The sequence below is a fragment of the Aspergillus viridinutans genome, assembly GCF_018404265.1.
Source record: "Aspergillus viridinutans IFM 47045 DNA, scaffold_4, whole genome shotgun sequence".
Classification (NCBI taxonomy): Eukaryota; Fungi; Ascomycota; class Eurotiomycetes; order Eurotiales; family Aspergillaceae; genus Aspergillus; species Aspergillus viridinutans.
The window spans coordinates 2,804,232-2,822,281 of NW_025091220.1; the positions used below are offsets into that span (position 1 = coordinate 2,804,232).

The window sequence follows — 18,050 nt, forward strand, 5'->3', positions numbered from 1 at the left end:
CCTGGCAGTCTGCAAGCAACAGAACAAACCAACGCAAGGGTTGGCGGGTATCAAGAGAATCAACGGAACTCCATTGCGGGAGTGCAGCCATGATCTTCAACGTGTTTCAGCTCAAGCTGCTGGTACCTGCGGAGTATCCAAGATGCGTTAGTACCCGGGATCCAAGAATGGTTAGCTGTTTGGCAGATACGTACTTCTCACTCTTCGCATGAAAGTAAATGCCGGTCACACTTCCTTCAATCTGGTTGAAGCATATGTAATAGAAGCCCTCGAAGCTAGCGCCTGAGATCGTCCTCACCCGATGATCAGGAACGAGAAAGTACTCTTTCCATCGCATGAATATGTGTTCACGCTCTGCGAAGTTCCAGTAGGTGAAATCAGGCTTCTTCGCCTGTTTGGCAAGAGGCCGCCAGGCAGGAAATCTGGCCCAATGGTGCATGTCGGTCTTCTCCGTTGCACCCCACGCTTCATTTCTGGTTTTGAATGTGTGTTTGGTTCCAATGATTTCTCCTTCGAAGAACGTTGTCAGAGTAGGATGATCCTCGGTAAGACCTACAGGTGCAAGAGAAGGTTAGCTATAATGTTGTTTACATACGGGATAATCCACGGACCTTGTATACGAAGATAGCCGCAGAGGTAAGATTCAGCCATATCGACATGTTTGATCTCCACATCGACGTTGTACACTTGACGGTCCGACTGTTGTGTGCCAGTGAATTTGCTTCCAGGGCGAAGGTAAGAAGAGGTGTAATTAGGAAGAAGCTGTCGCTCCAGTGTCAGTAAGGCAATAATATCGGTTCAGAGACTGGATCACTAACCCGAACATTAGTAAATTCATAACTTAAAAGTGAAGCAGTGGATGGCGATGCAACAGTCGACGACGGCTTTGCGGAGCTTGCTGTTCCCCTCGTAGGGTTCAATCTGCCCAATGCAAGTCCGTCGTCGGATCTCATCGTGCCTTTTCTGGGAGCACTATGACCCGATCCAACTGCTAAGACATCTGTGTTGGACTGATTGATGGTTCCATCAGGTTGGGTCGTCAAGAGGGTGTGCGCTGATTGAATGGAAGGTGACAAGGCATTGTCGGGGACATCGCTCTCCGTGGCAGGCTCCGGAGAGTCTCTCCAAGAAGACAATCGCTCAACTTCAGGTGGACACGTTGTATGAGTAGATATGTCCTCGGTGATTGATGCAGCATTCAGAGGAGATGTGTTGTCACTCGGTGTCGGCATTGAGGCTAATTAAGGACGGGATGACATCGGATCTAATCAGCTTGCAGGGCCCCCACACAGGGTATAGAAGAACGATAAGAAGAAGAAGCAGGCACACGACAACCACAATAGCAGCGACAGCAAAGAGAGCAAGAGAGAATTCAGGGTTGAATGGAAGATGGAGTTTTACTTTTTAAGGTGCAGCGCAGAAGGGTGTCTGAGCGGGAAGACGCACTGCCTGAAAGGGATAGTCTGATCATGCGGGCGCGGGGGAGGCGAATTGGCGCCTGAGGCCGGAACATCTGGCCAGGCCTTTTCGGATGAGATGGCATGCGCTCACTTTTGGGCACTGCTTTATACTCATTTTTCGAACTATAAGTAGATCAACTTCATGCCTAAAAGGCTACACTCAATTGAGCTGATCGTTGTGTATAGTATTAAGCTGGGTATTTTATTCCATTTCTCTACATCAGTAGATCGCCACAGATGTGTATAGTCTCGTCACCGCGGCTAGATCATTTTGAGATTCATCATTATAGTAAACCAGCTCCAGTCTCGAAGAAAACGCCCATATTGATTCCCAAAACCAGATTTCACCACATATCCGTATCATGACTTAGATAGGCTTAATCTGCACAAGGGATGAAAGGGTAAGTAGAGTATCTGGAGGGTCGAAAAATCTTTGGAAATTACCTTGAAATGGAGGGAGATAAGAGAAAAGATGAGTGCCTTCAAATCCTGAACGAGGTAGTAGAAAACTCGGAGACCCTCTGGGTCTGCGGATTCGGTCACATCTACTAACGAACCGATTTTCGCGGTCTGCGCAATCGAAGGAAGTTAGAACTTGGCTATACCTTTGCTTAGACAAGCGTATCAGAGATTCCGCGCACCTCAAAGGAGATATGTTCGTTTCCAAGTCTGATCTCGAGCTCTTGCCGTCCGTCCTTGTTCTTCTGTGGCCATTTCGAATCGTCCTCCCTAAGCTGTATTAGCAAAGACCACGATTCCTTGCATGGCACTGCCAAGGTAACTCGCATACTTCATGATCTCGCTCTCTTTGATAATGCGCTTGACCTCCTGAATCATCGCCGAGCTCACGCACACTGTAATATCATCAGTGAGCACGTAACCCTCTGGACCCGACCATGAATCCTAGCACTCACTTTCTTTGCGGATCAGGGAGTCATTGCGATAGTTCGAGTTGTTCGCATACCGAACCGCGGCACTTCGGCCGTCGCCAAGGGTCCGAAAATCGAATTCTACAAGCCGTCAGTCATTGCAAGAGAACAAGAATAACTTCATCGTGCACACTGACCTAGGAACTCATGCCCAAACCGCCCAGAGTGACCTGAGCTGCGGGGCTGTCAGCAGCTGAGGAAATCTGGGCTATAGAGCAATGGTCTGCCTTACTAGTAGCGGAGATAGAAAGGCTCGTTCTGGTTTGACATCTTGAACACGTTTCAGAGCCAATATGTCGGGACTGACGATTTGAAAGCAAGATCTCATCGGTCGAAGGCGGCCTTGTGCTTTTAGTGCCTTGGTTCACACGTTGGCCCCAGTGGAGCTTAGTCATCCACACAGTCCGGACAGCTTGCTCCGCCGCGCAAATGGACAAGTTGATACTCAAGCCCCGGATTGCCAAACAATCGCACCGATGAATGCAAGGCAGGTGAGGGGAGCTTAATTAAGTCAAATAACATCTACCATCCTACTTACGTGTTTGCGGGAGAGTGATCTTGGTATTTTCCCCGTCCCTCTTGAATGCTGAAACAACAATTTGTACTGATCAACTCCCAAGCTCTCCTCCCTCCTTATCCTCCCACACCCCGTTACGGCCGTCTGCCTCTTTATTCCCAGGCACCATGGCATCATATCTGGAAAATTCTTACAGCTTGGTCCATTTGGACAATACTGCTGATCAGCCAACTGTACAGGAGCTGAAATTGCAACTAGAGAAGGGCAATGATGAGACGAAGGTGGAAACAATGAGGCGGATCATCACAATCATGCTGAATGGCGACCCGATGTCCCAACTCCTCATGCACATCATTCGCTTTGTCATGCCGTCGAAGAGCAAGCCTCTCAAGAAGTTACTCTACTTCTACTACGAAATCTGCCCGAAGCTCGACGCCAATGGTAAACTCAAGCAGGAGATGATCTTGGTGTGGTAAGGATACAGACTCGCACGCTTTTGGCTCTTCTACCAGTCTAATCAATCCATTTCTGCGCAGCAATGGTATTCGCAATGACCTTCAGCATCCCAATGAATATATTCGAGGCAACACTCTCCGCTTTCTATGTAAGCTCCGTGAACCGGAGCTCATCGAACCCCTCCTCTCGTCCGCACGTTCATGCCTTGAACATCGCCACGCATATGTGAGGAAGAATGCAGTTTGGGCCGTGGCTTCCATTTTTCAACACTCCGAGTCTCTAATCCCGGACGCGCCAGAGCTGATTCAAACATTCCTCGAGTCGGAGACTGATAGTACTTGCAAACGCAATGCGTTCGCTGCTCTGATGTCCATCAGCCACCAGAAGGCTCACGAATACCTGGCCACCACTTTTGACAGCATTCCGAATACAGATGAACTACTTCAATTGGCGGAGCTTGAGTTCATTAGGAAGGATGCGGTACAGAACACTCAGAACAAGGTGGGTCAGTTGTCAACCATGCATCATACGCGACGCTAATAAATAAAAGGGAAAATACTTGCGTCTCATCTTTGATCTACTAGAGGCGTCGACAAGTACAGTGGTATACGAAGCGGCAACGTCGCTCACGGCTCTCACCAGTAACCCAGTGGCCGTAAAAGCTGCGGCAGGCAAATTGATCGAGCTCTGCATCAAAGAAGCCGACAACAATGTCAAGCTCATTGTACTTGACAGAGTTGACCAGCTTAGAAGTCGCAATGAGGGCGTTTTGGATGATCTTACCATGGAAATTCTTCGTGTTCTCTCCAGCCCTGACATTGATGTTCGGCGCAAAGCTCTCGGTATCGCTTTGGGAATGGTCTCGAGCAAGAATGTTGAAGAGGTCATCATGCTTCTGAAGAAGGAACTAGGCAAGACGGTAGATGAGCAGTACGAGAAGGTAGGGATATACTTTGATCTGCGGCAAGGATCGGATACTGACAACGTACACAGAACAGCGAATATCGTCAGCTCTTGATCCAGTCGATACACCATTGCGCCATCAAGTTCTCCGAGATCGCTGCTAGCGTCGTCGACCTCCTGATGGATTTCATTGCAGACTTTAACAATAACTCGGCCGTTGATGTGATCTCATTTGTGAAGGAAGTCGTGGAAAAATTCCCCAATCTTCGTGCTTCTATCGTCGACCGCCTCGTTTCTACTTTAAGCGAAGTCCGTGCTGGAAAGGTCTATCGTGGTGTACTGTGGGTTGTTGGGGAGTATTCCCTGGAGGAGAACGACATCCGTGAGGCCTGGAAGCGGATCCGGGCAAGCCTTGGAGAGATCCCCATTTTGGCTTCTGAACAGCGACTTCTTGACGAGGTGCCCGATGAGACTGCACTCAAAGAGCAAGTTAACGGCCATACCAAGCCTTCAGCTCCGACTGGTTCTCGAAAGGTGCTGGCCGATGGCACGTATGCGACTGAGAGTGCTTTGACTAGCGAGTCCGCTGCTGCCGCCAGACTTGAGGCAGTCAAGGCTGCTCAAAAGCCTCCTCTTCGTCAATTGATCCTCGACGGTGACTACTACCTAGCAACCGTTCTCTCCTCGACATTAACGAAACTTGTAATGCGCCACTCGGAAGTCTCGCAGGATGTCGCTCGGACGAACGCACTGCGTGCTGAAGCGATGTTGATCATGATCTCTATTATCCGCGTCGGACAGTCTCAGTTTGTCAAGGCTCCCATTGACGAAGATTCTGTTGATCGTATTATGTGCTGCGTGCGCTCTCTCAGCGAGTTCTCTCAAAGAAAGGAGCTGGAGACTACCTTCCTGGAAGACACGCGTAAAGCATTCCGTGATATGGTACAGGTGGAAGACAAGAAGCGTGCTGCCAAGGAAGCTGTTGAAAAGGCCAAGACTGCTGTTCAGGTTGACGATGCGATTCCCATCCGGCAATTCACTAAGAAGTCTGGTCTTGAGGGGGCAGAAGAAATGGAACTCGACCTGGCCAAGGCTACCGGCGGCGATTCAACCGTGGAGACTGTGTCCTCGAAATTGAGCCGGGTTGTGCAGCTTACCGGCTTCTCGGATCCAGTCTACGCCGAGGCTTATGTCACCGTCCATCAATTTGACATCGTTCTCGATGTGCTCCTTGTCAACCAGACTCTCGAGACCTTGCAGAACCTATCTGTTGAATTTGCCACTCTCGGTGATCTGAAGGTAGTTGAGCGACCAACCACGCACAACCTCGGACCTCGTGACTTTCTGAATGTACAGGCTACAGTCAAGGTGTCATCCACGGATACGGGTGTCATCTTCGGCAACATTGTATATGATGGACCCAGCTCGACGGAAACCCATGTTGTCATTCTGAATGATATCCATGCAGATATCATGGATTACATTCAACCCGCTCACTGCACCGAGACTCAATTCCGGACGATGTGGACCGAGTTCGAGTGGGAGAACAAGGTCAACATCAACTCCAAGGCGAAGAGCCTTCGCGAGTTCCTGAAACAGCTCATGGAGAGCACCAACATGGCCTGCTTGACTCCAGAAGCTTCACTCAAGGGTGATTGCCGGTTCCTGAGCGCCAATTTGTATGCCCGAAGCGTATTTGGTGAGTACCAGATTGTTATCCTACCCTTCTCTCTTTTGGGTTGACAAACGCTGACCTTGAATTTGTATGCAGGTGAGGACGCACTCGCAAACCTGAGCATTGAGAAGGAGGGTGAAGATGGTCCGATTACAGGATTCGTACGGATAAGAAGCCGTTCCCAGGGTCTTGCGTTGAGCCTAGGATCGCTGAAGGGCCTGAAGGCTTCGGCGGCATGAAGAGAGAATGACTTCTTGGTGTCAGCGTTTGATTAATTGTTACCCTATGATTATAGTCACCCGTATTACATGGCTCTTGATTACTCTTTCTTTTTTCTCTTCCTACGGACGAATCTGTTGACTATATGCCACTTTTATTTCTTCCCTTATTGTACCAGATGAGAGAATAGTCTATCCAGATGGAACAACAAAAGAACTTTTCCCGATTCATGAGTGGTCCTCCAGGACTCAGGATGGACGTAGCACGGACAACTGAACAACTAACCGATAACGCCGACAATAGTGTGGCATGTCGGCTGATAAGGATCAGTGGAGACAATCATAGTTCATCAACTTCAAACCACCGAGCACCAACCTGACTGAGAGATTTGGCCTCGGTAGCCTGTGTCAGCCATGGAAATCTCTACGTGTCATCATCAATTGGCGGTAGTTAGGATGTAGAACATTTAAATTGATTATTATTGTTACTAGGGAGACTTTTCCTGGCTATTATTTCCGTCTTTCCGAACGCTACTTGACCAGATTAGGCACAATGAACATCCAAGGAAGCTGTTCCTGAGGTGGAGAAACTAACCCACTCTGAGATCTCCAATATATTGGGGGCTAACCTCTTTCTCTCCATAACTACTAAGAAATAATAAGTACCTAGGTCAAAACTGACTCTACCTCAATCTCGGACATCCTCCTAGAAGTTCTTTGCCTTTTTCATTCTTATATTGACTATCATTATTGACTGTTGTTATTTCCTTGTCTTTTGGCCGTTTCTGGATTCTTTTTGGAATGGTCACTTGCTTTCGCAGGTAATAATGGCTTCTCCCGACGGCGCTACTCGCCCTTCGTTCAAGGCGGATCAGCCGGATTCCCAATCCCAGTTACTCCAGCACGACACGACCTTGACAGTTGGACAGTCGATTACCTTGACTTTGGGTAGCGATGCGCTTGTTATTACTGGTGAGCAGTGGCTGACAATCCATGCTTGCAGGGCATGGTTGCACATTGCGCATTCTAACCAGCTTCTCGTACCTCTACAGACGATCGCTCCACGCGAAAACCGGACCGCCGCTGCTGCGGATTCCTGTCAAAGTCGAGTAGGTTTCTCCATTACTTCGCTTTTCTGTCGCTTCGACTTTTATCGTGTGTCTCGGGTATCAAGAGGCACTTGCTGCCCTTGCGATCTGAATCAGGCATATTTCAAGGGAAATTAATCATCCGATCTTACAAGGACCATGGCTGATGAGGCTGTATAATACAGAGACCAAAGAAACCCAATCTATCGCATTGTACAACATCCTTCATGCAGAAGTTTCCTCTGCAGGTCTGACTATTACATATGCGGACCCTGTAACCAAGTACGATGTTACCGTTGGTGCCTTGCAATACACCATTGCAGACGAAGACAAAGCAGAAGCCGAAGCATTCACAACCAGATTACTTGATCTGGCGTACGGCAATGCCAAGCGCTACAAAAGATTCAAGGTCCTGATCAACCCGTTTGGTGGGAAGGGTATCGCCTCGCGGTTGTATCATCAATACGCGGCGCCGATCCTTGCTGCTGCGCATTGCGCAGTTGAAGTAGAAGAGACAACGCATAGGGGACACGCCACCGAGATAGCGGAACAAATTGACATAGACGCATACGATGCAATTGTATGCTGCTCCGGTGATGGATTGCCCTACGAGGTCTTCAATGGTCTGGCCAAGAAACCTAATGCTCGCGAGGCGCTATCTAAGCTCGCTGTCGCCATGATACCTGGTGGTTCAGGGAATGCCATGGCTTGGAACCTTTGCGGAACAGGTAGTGTCTCTGTTGCTGCGCTGGCGATTGTCAAAGGAGTAAGAACTCCCATGGATCTGGTCTCCCTCACGCAGGGCAAAACTCGAACCCTGTCTTTCCTGTCGCAATCTTTCGGTATCATCGCAGAATCCGACTTAGGAACTGATAATATCCGGTGGATGGGTGCCCACCGCTTCACCTACGGTTTCTTGGTCCGTCTCATGCAGCGCACAGTGTGGCCATGTGACCTAGCCGTGAAAGTTGAGATCGATGACAAGAACGCGATAAAGGAGCATTACAGAAGGTACGCGGCTGGAGAACCTCCTCGCCACCCGTCTGAGGACACCGTCGCCGGATCGGGAGGGCTCCCCGACTTGAAGTACGGCACTGTCTTGGATGAGCTCCCACAGGACTGGGAAGTCATCCCCGGTGAGAACATGGGCAATTTCTACGCGGGCAATATGGCTATTATGTCCGCAGACACGAACTTCTTTCCGGCCTCTCTGCCAAATGACGGTCTGATTGATGTTGTCACAATTGATGGAACCATCAGCCGTCTTACATCGCTCAAAATGATGACAGAGGTCCCTGAGGGAGGATTTTTTGATATGCCGGATGTCAAGATTCGTAAGGCTTCGGCATATCGACTTACTCCCCGTGAGAAAGAAGGCTACATCAGTGTCGATGGTGAACGTATACCTTTTGAGCCGTTCCAAGTCGAAGTTCATCGTGGTCTAGGCACAGTGTTGTCGAAGTCTGGACACCTTTACGAGGCCGAGGGCCCTCGGCCATGATTACGAGTTTTATGGTCGATGCCATCTTCCCTCATTCATTTGCTCGTACACGTATTGTTATTCGCCGGTCTCTGTACCACTAAATGATACCCTCGCGGAAGCTTATATAGGTTTTTTTTTTCCCCTCTTTTGTTGTGATGTGGCTTGCTGCAGGGGATATTCCAGCAAGGCTTGCGGGCAACGGTCATTGCCATGTATACATAGTGGGCTAGGTCAGACCAGGAACTGGTGGATTTTGGGTGTATAGAGATTGATATAGATAATAAAGAGTCTGCAAGACGCCTTGCTCCAAGCAAGGTCCAGTGGACATGCAAAGCCATCACTACCATGCGCCAGAGAGAAATGCGAAATAGAATGAATTTTGTCTTACACCGGCCGAGAGCTCAGTCGTCGGCGAAGCCACCCCATTCCTGCTCACTATCATCGTCATCCTCCTCCTCGACTTCCCTAGTCTTGAATCCCCACCGAACCAATCGGTCGTCGTTTAAGGTTTCTGCCGCTCTTAATCTCACAGGTTTGAAGGGACTCTCCTTCCGCAGCTTCTCAACGGGGCGTAGTAGGAGATCCATGGGAACCTGACCCTTGACTTTCCGCGAAGACCCATCTTGTGCCTCCCCCTCCTCGAAGTCAAGCACCTTTTCTATCTCATCAATCCAGATATCCAGCAGGTGGTAGCGGAGCCCATCCGGCCCGTGGGGCATAGGCACATAGTTCGGGTTCTTCTCATCGGCAGGAGGCTGATCCGGGTCGAAATTAAGCGGACACAGAGGCCCTTCCTCGATGATGGTGATATACGACTCGAGCTCGGCCCAGTCACCCTCGCCATCCTGCCCTTCCTCCGCATCCACTTCATCACGGGCTTCGTCCTCCTTGTCTGCTTTCGAGCGCTTCTTCTTCCCCGCCGCGGCTTGTCCTTCGCGCTTGCGCTTTTTGCTGGCTCCGTTGGTGCGTGCGGATTGCTGCTGCTCCTGCTTGTTCCCCTTGAGGAAGATCTCGAATGCCACGCCTACGTAGCAGCGGATCAGGTATAGATACTTGTCGAGTCGCAAGCGGTCCAGAAAGTGGAAGTCCCTGCCAATGGTGATCCAGAATGCGCGCAGGAAGCGGTGGAGTGTTTCCCGTGGGAGAGTCGGGACGAGCGTGTAGGAGAGGTTGCGGGCTAGGGCTTGTTGTGTGATGGGACGGTCTGAGTGGTAGAAGCCTGTGCGATTGGGGGATGGTTAGTCGACTGAATAGTTCCTGGTTATGGGTTGGGCGGGAAAGGACGTACAGAAGAAGAGGCCTTTCCAGAGCTTGAGGAGGTCGAGGAGGGTGAGGTCGGTTTTGGAGCGGAGGAAGAGGGTCAGGGATTCCGTTGCCTTGTCTCGTGTGCGTCTGTCTGTTTTGAGAGAGGGGCTTGTCAGTTAAGGCGTTCGGACTGGCAAGGTGAAGCTATACAGCGTTCAGTCTTTCCATGGACATACCACTGGAGGCGAGCTCCTTGACAAAAGGGGCCTTTTGCAAATTGCTCATGGTTGATAATCTATGCTTTTGTTTTATTCATGTAGAAACAAGTAGGAACGGGACCGAGTCGTGTAATGGCAATGGCGTATATTCTTCTTTCTTTTCTTCAATGTCGATGCGGCCTCGACCATTTTTCTTTTTGTCTTTTTTTTGTCTGTGTTTGCTCTGTTTGTTTCCTATGGTGGGGATTGTTCGGCGGAGATAGACTTGAGTATTCTTATTGGAGGAGCTTATTGCAGGTAGCAAGACGACGCTGGTGGACACCTCAGGTATCAAATGTCGCTAACCATCCTGTACTATGGCGGAATCATCTCGCCGTTCATGCTAATGATGTATCTAAATAAGTATGGAGTACTTGTCTACAACAACTATGCAGAAAGGAAGTACTGACAATGAAGCTCTTAATGAAAACTAAGACGTAGTGGTGATTAGATGCCCTCATTTATCTACTCCCTGCACCTGTTTAGCTCTGTGGCTACGCTATAGTTAAGTATGCATGCCGACTAACCGAGACAGCGTTCTTTTCAATTGTGTTCTCATTCTACGTCTAGCAATTCTAGACTCTCCTTTGTTGGCACTCACAGGAAGCCTAGAACATATCTTGGACACTGCACATTCGAGTTAGAGGAGCCTGATGCTCTATCCAGCCGAAATCTGTCGATCAGACTATACAGGATGCCGGACGAAAGAACCAACAACCAGACCAGTCACGGGAACGAGGTGAAAGCATTGTGATTGAACATATGCCGCCAGATCAGAGGGCAGAGCTGGCTCGCTTTGCGTCGAACTCTTCCCAGGCACCGTCCGACGGATTCTGGAGTCACTGGCCTGGGCATTGAACGCAAGGACATCTTTGATGGTCTCGAATTCAACGATCTAATCCTTGACCCTACGGCAGACAAGCTCGACCATTGTAACTAATGTACTGGTCGAAATACCCTGGCAGATTCTGACCAGTATCATCGCCTGGGCCTGCTACTACAACCCGACATATGGGGCGAACCAGTCGTCCAACGGCAGGGGCTCATGTTACTCTTCATCGTACAATTCTACACATTAACCTCGACGTTTTCCTCGACGGTAATTGCCGCATTGTCGCACGCTGAACCCAGTGGCACACATTGCAACCCTGCTCTTGATCATGGGCCCTGACCTTCAACGGCGTCATGCAGCCACCACACGCCCTGCCCAGTTCCGGGGTCTTCATGTACCGCGTGTCACCCTTGACATATTCTAATTGCAGGGGTCACAGCAACCGGATTACACGACCCGGCAGTCCAATGCGCCAGCGCCGAGTTGAGGGCGTTCAACCCACCCACGAGATCCGCCTGCGGCCAGTATCCCTCTCCGTACGTACAAGCTGCCGCCGGCCAGTTGTACAACCCTAGTGCAACGCAGAACTGAGCATACTTCCGCTGCAGAATGCCGGTCAATACCTGGGCAGCTGGTAACATCTTTATGCCCCTTCATCTCTTTGATACTGCGAGTTCATGCTGGCATCCGTACGAACATACTACGGCAAGGGCTGGCGCAACCGGGGCTTGGGCTTTGCGTACGGCTTCAACCTCTCTAAATACTCCTGCTGTATTACGCTTTTGTGTCAATCTTTATAATCCTATGTCGTTAGTCAGGGGTATCATCAAGGGCGCTGGTGTCGTATGTCGTCTTTTCAAGCGGAGGTATGGGAAGACACCTAGGCAAGCGGATGCGGAGAATAGCAGGTTGTATTAGACAAGCTGCGGCTTCTTTGTATTTGAGGTATTTCTCGGGCTCTCGCTTGAACTGGCACCGATATGCATGTGTAGGTGTATGTTCCACTGGCTCGTCGAAGTAGCTTTGCAGAGAGTAAGGGTCATAAGTTCATTTGAGGACATAAATCGCAACCTAGCATCATTGGTCTAGTGGTAGAATTCGTCGTTGCCATCGACGAGGCCCGTGTTCGATTCACGGATGATGCATAGAAAACTATTTTTTGGCACTCTCTACGCACTCACCTCAAATTTGTTTTATTTTTCCCATTTCCTTTTGGATATATGAAATAAATTATTTAGGGAGCATTTCTGTCTGTATCGACCAAAGGACCTACTAAGTTGCGTTCATGAATGGAACCCTCCGTGGCACTGTTGCGGATATATATATTCTACAACCCCACGTCATGTGTAGCGCATTGTACCATGGCCATAGATAGTAAATATGAAGCAGTAAATTGACTAGATCATCGATGCTGCTAGACTAGATTTAAGCACAAATAAAAAGGATAATGAGATCATCGAAAGACAGTGGGACGACACAACACGCCCGAGGATAGTGGGAGATAGACCATATCATAAAGAACAGGAATGAAGCACAGACACCAGGCTGAAAAACAAGACGAATGGGTATTATGCGAACCGGCTAAACACTGGACGCCAGGAGATTGCAAAGATCGTAAAGGCATAAAGGTGAGATGTTATGTCATATTCAAGAACAGTTAGTAGCCGAAAACCTCCACGGGATGGGTATAAAAGAGAGGTCGTTGAAGTGCCTTCTAGGGCTGTTTATGTGGCATGACGGTCGGTTGTCACGAGGCTGAAGGCCTGGCAACGACCAAGGCATTGATTATATTGCCTGCTTTCCAACCCTGGTCTACCAGAGGTGTATTTTCGCGGAGCATCCTACCAAGGTAGACGATTCTTACCCGATTGTTCGCAGGAATCTGCTCAAGTATGATGTTAAAGTTCTGCTTGCTCGGTGAAGACTGGACAGTAAAAGCAAGACATACCCCGGCCTCTTGCTGCACCCTGCGGGCAATCAAGCCCACGGTCTGGTTCTTGCCGACCGAGACGACAACGTCCGATCCGCAGTCGCTCAAGCGCGCCGTGACCCGGATCAAGTCGCGCTCGCTTATCTTGCCCTTCTCGTCCCTGCGGTCTTCAGAGTCATCGCCAATTAGCTCGTCACCCGATGCCTCGTCCAACGACAGCTTTGAATCGTCCGTGTCAAAATCGTCGTAGCCATCATCACAGCGACTGGCTGATTCCTCCTGCACCATGTTCTCTGGGTCGCTCACGATACAGCGAGGCAGACGGTAGAGGGCACCCTGCTCATCGTAGCAGCCCTGGCAAAGGTCTCCCGTGGGCACAGTGACACCCGCCGCATCAATGATACTCTGCGCCGTGGCCAGGTCGTTCACATGCATGAACGAGAGCGCCGCGGCCAAGGCGGCCCACACCTCTGCCCGACCGGTGACGCGGGTCTCGAAGAACTCCTTGCGCTCCTGGTCTAGCTGCGCGCGAGACCAAGTGCGCCGCTTGCTGTACCAGACATGGGGGCGGATTGGGGCGTTGAAATGCTCGCTCAGCGCTAACTGAGTGGTGGCCGTCGCTGGGGTGCGACGGTCGGCATGCCGACCTGCGCGGGATGTCGCCCTGGTCAGGGAAGTTGAGGGGTAGCTGGAGATGATCGCATTCGTTGTCGAGCGAAGAGCATTTGAGGAGGTATCCGCGCGGCGCTCCTCTGTTACCCGGGTCGCATGGGAGGGATCGCCGTTGTCACGCGACAGGAAGGACAAGCAAGAACCCTGGAGATGGTGGAATCAGACGGCGTGCGTTTAGCAATATTGCGAGGACAAGAGTAATCGAGATCAACGAAATCGACAGCTACTGAGAACAGCGATGTGCACAGAATTACAAGCAACAGGTTCTTTCACGTCTACAGATCCCCAAGAACCAAACTGTGATAGAAAATGTGACAAACAGCAACAGAGACAAAGCTAAGGTGGAAAAGAAGAAAAGAAAAAAGGGAAAGAAAGCTCCATGTTTACTCACCATACTGAAGCGGTAGACAATACGACTCCATCAGACAGACAAGTAGATAGCGGATTTATCTCCCCGTTAGAGAAGGAAAGCAACAGGACGGAGATACCTCAGACAATATCTAGAGGAAGAAGAGGAGGAGGAGGGGGAAAGAATGCGGGAAAATATGGCGCCAATAAGAATGAGAATCAGCAGCTAATGATGTTGATATTCCGTATTGGTTCGGCAACCAGGCTCATTGTCAGATATATCGATGGTTATGGCTCGTAAGTCGATCGGAGAAGGGGGCGGGCAACGTAAGCCTCGCTGTTGAGTTTGTAGTGGCGATGACGACGCGGCGGGTTACAAACAATATAGTTCTGGTTCAAAAAAACTAGAGAATCAAAGCATGCGAATAAGATGTATTATTCACTAGGACGAGGTGAAGCTAAAGAGGGGGACAAAGCAGAGGATGGAGGGATCTGATCCCCGTCAGTCGTGCATTGGCATGATGAGGAGGAAAAGCAGGCGAGGAGTCAGTTGGCAGTTGGCAGTTCTTATTTGGTACGGAGATGTGGTCATCAAAAGCTTGTCTGCAAACCGTCTATCTACATCCGGCAATGTCATCCAGAGCATTTACCACCGGCTGGCAGCAACCAGAACCGTGGAATAAATCGAGAGCCGTTCACCAGTTGGTTATCTGACATGTCCAGTTCTATTAATAGCACTGTCATTGCAGCATCTATTTGATTTTAACTAGTGCACACAAAAGTTGGTGTAGATTACCACCCTCAAATCTGCTCATTTTCAATTTAACTTCATAGAGCAAAATAGTCGCAATCATCCAAGGCGTGTTGTAACATTCTGCGGTGTAACCGCTCGTCTGATCATCATGCACTTAGCCACTGTGTTACATGCAGAGCACCTAGGATGAGCAGTTTAAGAATTGCTCGACACCGCATTTTTGTTGCATTTCCACCGTATGCCTATCTACTAGGTCTCCCAAGCTTTGCGCAAAGGCGTTCAAACCATGCTTATAGACATCGTGGTTACCGTATTAAAAGCCTCCCTTCTAGGTGAAAAACATGACCGATACGAATCACTCTTCCTCATCCTCATCGTCGCTACCAAAGATGGCCTTGAAGACCGCCTCGCCGGGCCTCTCAGCCTCAAGTGCTTCATTGCGCTCGGGTTCGATCACTATCTCCCTCCTGGCTTCCGGCGCTGGTGCCCGTTCAGGCGTCGCAGTGTCGGATCGTGCTGCCAGTGGTCTACCGCTAGTTTCGAGCATGAGCTGGTCCATCACATCCTTCGATACGAGCTCTTTAGGTCCGGATGCTGTCTGGTATCCAGCAGACTGGAATCGATTGCCAATACCAGCCTCGGAACCCCCTGGCTGCTCTCCCGGGTCGAACTGCAAATGATCCGGTGGCTTGACATTCAGCCGTTTGCAAAGAAGCCGCGCGGGATAGAAGCTGTGGTTGCTCCGAGTCATCGGGCCAAACATACCGATCTTGGCCGCGGCCACGGCCGGGTCCTCAGGCTTCTCCGCGGGCTTTCGGAGTAGCGGTTCTGTCGAGGTAGATGATTCCGGTCGATCGGACGATTCCTTGGGCCCCGTAGATGCTGAAGTGAAGCGCGAAGCCATTACCCCAGAGACAGGCTTGAACACCTCCGCAGCTCGAGCAAACTCGTAGAGTTCCGCAACCCATTCATCCGTTGTCGAGCCTGGTAGTCGGTCTGGGAGTGTATCGCGGAGGCCTGCCCGTATCTCAAGGAATGTGCGATATCGAGTCCGTTTGCCTTGATCTTCCGAATAAGGCATCCAGCCACTGACTGCCCGAGTAAGAGCCTGAACCGCGACCTGTTTGTCCAGTTTGGGAACAAGGTCCCACAGATCCTTGCGTCTTTGCGATTCCGATAATTCAAACCCCTTCGGTGCTTTCTCTCCCAAGGCTGGTGGTAGGTCTGTCTTCCCAGTAAGTTTCATGATCCTTTCGCGAGCCTCAGGGGTCATCCAGTCAAAAATCGACTTTCCGGGCAGCTGGGCCTCCCCCAGCAGCGCAGCTCGAGACGTAGGGTCGAGCGAAGAAGCCTTGGCCGCCTCTGCCGTAGAGACATAGTTCGAAACATCCCTTGCCGCTGACGGTCTCTTGCTCGATTTCCAGTCCTCTGGGATTTCAGGAGGCGCGTATCTTTTCTCTTGCGTAGATATTGAGAGGCTGGAAATACCATCGGCTAGGAGAAAGCCGTCCAACGGGAGCCGGCCGTCATGACATTTTCGGAATCCCGCCGACGATTTTGCAGTGAGCGTCTTCTTTGATATGAAGACGGGCTTGTTGTTCACCAGCGGATTAGACGCAACAAGTGCCGGCTTAGACTCATCCGTAGACTTTTTCTTCTTCTTCTTCTTCTTGTCACCGCCAATGACCCGATTATACGAGATTTGTGGACCAATAGAGTACGGATCTTCGTCGTCTGATCCTGTGTCGTTCAACACCCCGACGCCAAATGCGCCGCGCCTAGGTTGCTCTTTTGTCTTCGATGGTTTTCGTTGGCTCCCGGACGTCAACCGTCGCCCAAAGAAATCGTCTTCATCAGACTCGTCGGCACCGGCTTTGTGAGAATCCAACCGACTTTCGCCCTCAAAACCAAGCCCCTTGTGATCCGTCTTATGGACAAATGCAATCATGCGCGAATCCTCCGGTGCGAAGAGGTACGTCTTATCGGCTTCGTTTCCGCCTGGGGCAGCGCCGTCGCCAAGATTGGCTTTTCGCCGTACTTTGGGACCGATCCCTTGACCCTCTCGCCAACCCATCTTCTTCAGTAGCTTGACTCCCATGGTTTCACCGCCGGCCTTGAGAAGGTCCATCAGCCCTCCTCGGCGGGTCGCATCGGTTGCAGCGGATCCAAACCCAGCAAAGTCATCACTGGTCAGCAGTCTTTTCGCCTCTTCGGCTTCTCGAATGTCCTCCTCGTCCATGAAGTCCTCCGGCCGCTGCTGGAATTTCTGCTGAGAGTCCTTCGCCCTGTCTTGGCGCGAGGAAACAAACGTCGCAGGGGTCCATCCCTCCTTAGAACCAACGGTGTTGAAGTATCTGGAAAAGTCGGGCCATCTTTAGTCGTGCTGTTCAAAGCTATCCAGGAATCGTGGGCTCACCCGGCGCTGAAACCACCGGTGAAGGCGCCATGTAAGCGTTTCCTTCCCCGGTCATCTGTAACTTCCTGCTTCCAGATTGGTACATATGACCCATCGTCCCGAGTTCCGGCATCTAGAGGGGGGAGAGGCGTTCCGTAAAAGGCGTACGGGGAATGATGTGCTTGTAGGTCAGCCTCGAAGGCTGCTCGAGATCGTTTGCTCGACATTTGTGGGGTTTCGGAAAGCAGTGTGGATTGCGGTGGCTTCTTAGGTAAAGCTTGTTGTCATTATCGCTCGGTCTCTTGACGACGTTGTTAGCTCCTCTATCTAGGAAATTTCCATAGACTAGAAACAGTGCACTACCTACCCGGATGTTGCGGCAGTTGAATCTAATTTCAAAGGACTATTGTACCTTCCAGGAAACAAGACACAGCTGTGGGGATAAGGAGGGAAGCTCGGCCTTGGGTGATGTGCTTCATGGAAGTTCATCCTAATAGCTGAAACCATGGGACGTTCGTTCCATTCGCCGTACGCACCGCCACCTCGTCACCTGCCGTGGCTTGGCACCGAGGTATGTATTGCTCTGGGCTGTCTTAAATCACGCGAATCTACCAATAGCCAACGATTTTCTACTTGTCTAGACCTCGAAACCTTCTAGAGTAGTAAACTGGGAATGGCAAGAGAAACAGGCTCATTGAAATGCAAGATGACCTACTGTTAGATACCCTGTCGGACTGTCCTGCCCATCAGTGCCCAAAACACCAGCCTCCCGGCTGGAGAACCATTCTGATTCGACCCCCCGGATATGAGTGCACCAATTGCACGTGTGATAGACAGTGGGCTTTACTTGAAAAGGGTTGATGGATCATGGAGGAGCGATGGCTGTGG

At 50.5% G+C, this 18,050-nt stretch overlaps 7 protein-coding genes and 1 non-coding gene across 8 annotated transcripts; 3 read left to right on the forward strand and 5 right to left on the reverse strand.

Moving 5' to 3' along the window:
* Window positions 1–59: 59 nt before the first annotated feature.
* Window positions 60–1,232, reverse strand: Aspvir_006924 (GID4/VID24 family protein; the record flags this gene model as incomplete). The annotated part of the gene is made up of 4 exons (XM_043270113.1): window positions 60–126; window positions 195–552; window positions 612–762; window positions 819–1,232. 4 exons carry the CDS (start codon window positions 1,230–1,232, stop codon window positions 60–62), a joined length of 990 nt encoding a protein of 329 aa, XP_043126048.1.
* Window positions 1,233–1,820: 588 nt separating this feature from the next.
* Aspvir_006925 (mago nashi family protein) lies at window positions 1,821–2,659 on the reverse strand (the record flags this gene model as incomplete). Its single annotated transcript, XM_043270114.1, has 6 exons — window positions 1,821–2,030; window positions 2,102–2,189; window positions 2,251–2,314; window positions 2,375–2,470; window positions 2,527–2,564; window positions 2,622–2,659. 6 exons carry the CDS (start codon window positions 2,657–2,659, stop codon window positions 1,821–1,823), a joined length of 534 nt encoding a protein of 177 aa, XP_043126049.1.
* A 414-nt stretch (window positions 2,660–3,073) lies between these two features.
* Window positions 3,074–6,179, forward strand: Aspvir_006926 (coatomer subunit beta; the record flags this gene model as incomplete). The annotated part of the gene is made up of 5 exons (XM_043270115.1): window positions 3,074–3,378; window positions 3,443–3,863; window positions 3,913–4,302; window positions 4,356–5,964; window positions 6,037–6,179. The coding sequence occupies 5 exons, from the start codon at window positions 3,074–3,076 to the stop codon at window positions 6,177–6,179; spliced, it is 2,868 nt and encodes a 955-aa protein (XP_043126050.1).
* Window positions 6,180–6,985: 806 nt separating this feature from the next.
* On the forward strand, window positions 6,986–8,747 carry Aspvir_006927 (putative sphingosine kinase (SphK); the record flags this gene model as incomplete). Its single annotated transcript, XM_043270116.1, has 3 exons — window positions 6,986–7,130; window positions 7,211–7,267; window positions 7,432–8,747. The coding sequence occupies 3 exons, from the start codon at window positions 6,986–6,988 to the stop codon at window positions 8,745–8,747; spliced, it is 1,518 nt and encodes a 505-aa protein (XP_043126051.1).
* Window positions 8,748–9,130: 383 nt separating this feature from the next.
* Window positions 9,131–10,259, reverse strand: Aspvir_006928 (ribosomal RNA processing 1 family protein; the record flags this gene model as incomplete). Its single annotated transcript, XM_043270117.1, has 3 exons — window positions 9,131–9,948; window positions 10,018–10,125; window positions 10,211–10,259. The coding sequence occupies 3 exons, from the start codon at window positions 10,257–10,259 to the stop codon at window positions 9,131–9,133; spliced, it is 975 nt and encodes a 324-aa protein (XP_043126052.1).
* Window positions 10,260–12,137: 1,878 nt separating this feature from the next.
* Window positions 12,138–12,208, forward strand: Aspvir_006929. Its single transcript has one exon. It is a non-coding gene; the product is annotated as a tRNA-Gly (tRNA).
* Window positions 12,209–12,810: 602 nt separating this feature from the next.
* On the reverse strand, window positions 12,811–14,059 carry Aspvir_006930 (uncharacterized protein; the record flags this gene model as incomplete). The annotated part of the gene is made up of 3 exons (XM_043270118.1): window positions 12,811–12,945; window positions 13,012–13,809; window positions 14,057–14,059. The coding sequence occupies 3 exons, from the start codon at window positions 14,057–14,059 to the stop codon at window positions 12,811–12,813; spliced, it is 936 nt and encodes a 311-aa protein (XP_043126053.1).
* A 1,063-nt stretch (window positions 14,060–15,122) lies between these two features.
* Window positions 15,123–17,389, reverse strand: Aspvir_006931 (putative G-patch domain protein; the record flags this gene model as incomplete). The annotated part of the gene is made up of 2 exons (XM_043270119.1): window positions 15,123–17,121; window positions 17,184–17,389. 2 exons carry the CDS (start codon window positions 17,387–17,389, stop codon window positions 15,123–15,125), a joined length of 2,205 nt encoding a protein of 734 aa, XP_043126054.1.
* Window positions 17,390–18,050: the final 661 nt, after the last annotated feature.